General features: G+C 62.3%; 1 protein-coding gene across 1 annotated transcript in view; it reads right to left on the bottom strand.

Moving 5' to 3' along the window:
• Nucleotides 1–2,356, bottom strand: part of LOC100547916 (alpha-actinin-4) — a gene marked incomplete at its 5' end in the record, with an annotated part of 6,396 nt that extends 4,040 nt beyond the window's left edge. Inside the window, 3 exons of the mRNA XM_031557528.1 lie at nt 1,601–1,720; nt 1,904–2,018; nt 2,105–2,356. Of these exons, the coding sequence (XP_031413388.1) occupies nt 1,601–1,720; nt 1,904–2,018; nt 2,105–2,356 (487 nt within the window). The remainder of the gene's footprint in view (nt 1–1,600; nt 1,721–1,903; nt 2,019–2,104) is intronic.
• Between the last annotated feature and the right edge of the window lie 1,822 nt (nt 2,357–4,178).

The raw sequence follows: 4,178 nt of genomic DNA on the forward strand, positions 1-4,178 counted from the left end.
GGGTGGGTTGAGATGGGTGGGGTGGGTTGAGATGGGAGCTCAGGGTCCCACCACGCAGTGGGACATTTCTCCTCTCTTGCACAACACCCACAGGGCCTGCAGTGACGCATGGGCTCAGGTGGATCTGCTGCACCGCGCCCTCGCAGCACCGGTTGGGACACGCAGCGGTTTCAGCACAGGCAGTGCTCCCCAGAACAGACTTCAAAGCCACAACCGATGCAGCCAGACTCTTTCCAAACTGGCTGGGTGAGGTGAGCCGCTGCCAGAGGGGCCGTGCAGCACAAACGGCTGCTCAGAGCTCAGCCGTTGGCTTCGGGCTGATCGAGAAGAGGAGGCGAGGGCTGCGCGGTGTGCTGGGGGAAAAGGCTGCCTGGTGCTGAGCCCCGGTGCTGAGTTCTGGCACAGAAGTGACACAGCTGTGCAGAGCCCGATCCTCATCGAATGGAGGAATGCTGCTTTCAGACCATAACATCGCCCCTGCTGCTGCCGACACTCGGCGAGGCTCAGAGGGAAGAGCAGGCAGAGACTGGGAGCCCCACAAATGTGGAAAACTCTTTGGACCCAGTCCTGAACGGCAGCTCCTCCACGTCCCCACCTGATGAGCCCCACAGGACCACCGCAGCCCTTCAGATCACTTTCCTGGAGGAGATGGGCTCTGCGTGGGCCGAGCTCAGCACAGGGCAGCACTTCTGGACCCGTGTCCAGGGCTGGAGCCCCCAGTGCAAGAAGGACAGGGAGCTGTTGGAGGGGGTCCAGAGGAGCCACAAAGATGATGGGGGGCTGCAGCACCTCCACTATGAGGACGGGCTGAGGGAGCTGGGCTCGTTCAGCCTGGAGAAGAGAAGGCTGGGGGTGAACTCAATGCAGCCCGCAGGACCTAAAGGGAGCCACAAACAGGAGGGGAGGCAGCTCTTGGGAAGGGGAGATGAGAGCAGGACGAGGGGAATGGCTGGAAGTGGAGGGAGGGCAGCTTTCAGCTGGCTGTCAGGGGGAAGTTGTTTGCTGTGAGAGCGGGGAGGTGCTGGAACAGCTGCCCAGAGAGGCTGTGGATCCCCGTCCATCCCTGGAGGTGTTCAAGGCCAGCAAGGATGGGGCCCTGGGCAGCCTGGGCTGCTGTGAGACGTGGAGGTTGGTGGCCCTGCACGTGGCGGGGGGTTGGAGCTTCGTGACCCTTGAGGTCCCTTCCAACCCTGGCCGTTCTGTGATTCTTCCGGCACGTCCTGCAGCGCTGTGGTTGTGCAACAGCGTCCCTGGAACAGCCGTCCCCTCACAGCCTTTACCCTCCGAGTGCCAGCACAGCACCCGACGCCTGCGCAGCACTCCCTGCAGCGTTTACAGCCCCTCTCCTTCTCCCCTCCACCTCGACCTCCTCGGGGCTCTCATCCTTTCCTCCACCAGCAGCTGCTGCGGGGTTCCGTGAGCCCCGCACTGGGCGCAGTGCCCCAGCTGTGCCCTCCCCACCGCAGGGCAGAGGGGGAAAAGCACCTCCATCACCTTCTGGCCGCTCGGTGCAATGCGCCCCAGACTCCTTGGCCTGCAGGCAGTGCCAGCGACCGGCTGCGTCCCCCCCCGCCGCACGCCTTGGGTGTCCTGGACTCACCCTCAGCTCCTATGGACACCAGCTTGACGCCTTTGCTGGCGATGAAATCGAGCGCTTTGTTCACGTTGTTGATTTTGTGCACCCTCATCTTCCCTCGCTCCGGTTTTGGCAATCGCTCCCCTGGAAGGAAGCAGCAGAAAGGGCTTCAGCTCTCGCTGAGGGTAAAAGCCAACAAACAGAGAGGAAGGAACCCGTGGGACATCACAGCACAGCACAGCACAGCACAGCACAGCACAGCACAGCACAGCACTCCTCCTGAGCTGCGCCTGCCCACCCGAGAAACAAAACCCCCCGGAGCATCACCTGAGATCACCTCCAGGAGCAGCATCAGCTTCAGGCCATCGCGGAAATCCTCGTCGATGTTCTCGATCTGCGTGCCGGCCTTCCGCAGGTGGGAGTTGCACCAGGCTGTGAAGGTCTGCAGGAGGAGCAGGGAGGACACAGGGAGCTCAGTCGCCCCATAAGGCGCCACTGCCAGGGTGCTGCACCCAGGGACCTCAGCACCTTGCCCTGCTTGGCACCGAGGAACCAATTCTGGCGCCCAGCAGCAAATATTTGCTCCCGGGAGCCGTGAAGGACAAGCGCTGAGCTGAGAGCAGAGCAGACCCCGCGTGCTCCCCCAGGGCTCCGCTCCCACCCTGCACCCCACTCCCACACCGAGCTGCAGCCTGAGCTCAGGCTTTCCCGAGGGCGCGGATGCTGAGCGCTGCAGGACGCGGCAGCTCCCGGCGCAGCCCTCGCTTGAGAGGAACGCAATTAGAGGGCAAAGCTCACGGCGTGCCCAACTCCCACTGCCCAGCAGCCAGCCGGGGCTGAACGGCGCTTTGTTCGGCGCTGAGCTCACGGCCGGGGAATGCTGACAGCTCTTAACGAGCTGCGGGGCTGACGAGGCCGAGGGGGAGCGACGCAGGGCTGGGAGCAGATTTCGGGCCGCCTGGGATGGGGGGCAGCGGCGCTGCTGGGGGCGGCATCGGGGAGCAGAGGGAGGAAGGGAAGGAGGCTGCAAAGAGGCGGAAACGGCCCCAAAATCGCAGCTCCCCACACAGCAGGGGGATGCCTGGAGGGCCGTGGGACGGGAGGAGCGCCGACACAGCAGCGCTGACCCCCACCCGCAGCGGTGCTGCATCCCAGCAAAGCCCTGTTGGTTTCGCAAGCCCAAAGGAGCTCTGAGCTTTCCCGAAGCCGGCTGAGATCTGCAAGGTGCAAATCCCACCTCCTAGGACCCCTGGAGAGACGTGCCGCAACCGAGCTGCGTGCTCCTTCTGCTGAGAATTCCTTTAAGACCCATCAGAACCTCTCTGGAACGGAGCAGAGCTGAGCGCAGAGTCGCACTGAGGTCGGACGGCCGCTGCCCCCCCAGCCCCCCCCGAGTGCAGCGGAACGAGCCCGGCCTCGTTACGCAAGCGCCTCATCAGCCCGACGAGGAGCCGGCTGATAATCAGCTCAGGTTTCCCAACCCCCAGATTGCGGGAGGCTCACGGGGGGACCCTGCCTGGTGTTGCCGCCGGGACTCCCCTGCGCTGCGCTCCTTAGCTGATGATGCATCGGAGCGATGCTGATCCCGGGGGGGGGACTTTCCTGGCATGGAAAACGGTGCAGCCCCTGCCAGGAGGGTGGTGGGCACTGAGCTGAGGTCCTGCAGCGCTGCCCACAGTGACAGCCCTCCTTGGCAGCCCAACAACAGGAAGGTTCAGCCAACAGCAGGAATCCCACCCTGCTGCTTCACCCGGCCCAGAGCCGAGCCAGGAGCATCTCTTCCTCCTCCTCCTCCTCCCTGCACAAAGCCCAAGGGCACGGCCGTGGGGCAGAGGGTGCGGTGCTGACAGGCAGAGACGTGGGCAGGGATCTGGTGTTATAAAGGCTGGGTAGGCAGCTTTATGGAGGCTTGGGCAGGGATGTGGCTGCAGAAAGCCCTGGATGCCAGCTGATAAAGGTCAGAGGCAGGACCCAAGGGGGTCAGATGAAGGCTCCATGAGGGCTGGAGGCAGGATCCATGAAGGCTGGGTGCAGGATCCAAGACGGCTGGAGGCAGGATCCATAAAGCTTGGATGAAGGCTGGATCCATTAGGTTGGATGAAAGCTGGATCCATAAAGCTTGGATGAAGGCTGGATCCATTAGGTTGGATGAAAGCTGGATCCATACAGCTTGGATGAAGGCTGGATCCATACAGCTTGGATGAAGGCTGGATCCATACAGCTTGGATGAAGGCTGGATCCATACAGCTTGGATGAAGGCTGGACCCATTAAGCTTGGATGAAGGCTGGACCCATAAAGCTTGGATGAAGGCAGGACCCATAAAGCTTGGATGAAGGCTGGACCCATAAAGCTTGGATGAAGGCTGGACCCATAAAGCTTGGATGAAGGCTGGATCCATACAGCTTGGATGAAGGCAGGACCCATAAAGCCTGGATGAAGGCTGGATCCATGGGGGTTGGATGAAGGCAGGATCCATAAAGCTTGGATGAAGGCTCCATGGGCGTTGGATGAAGGCTCCATGGGCGTTGGATGAAGGCTCCATGGGCGTTGGACGAAGGCTCCATGGGCGTTGGACGAAGGCTCCATGGGCGTTGGACGAAG

The sequence above is a fragment of the Meleagris gallopavo genome, unplaced genomic scaffold (assembly GCF_000146605.3).
Source record: "Meleagris gallopavo isolate NT-WF06-2002-E0010 breed Aviagen turkey brand Nicholas breeding stock unplaced genomic scaffold, Turkey_5.1 ChrUn_random_7180001845249, whole genome shotgun sequence".
In the NCBI taxonomy this organism is placed as follows: domain Eukaryota; kingdom Metazoa; phylum Chordata; class Aves; order Galliformes; family Phasianidae; genus Meleagris; species Meleagris gallopavo.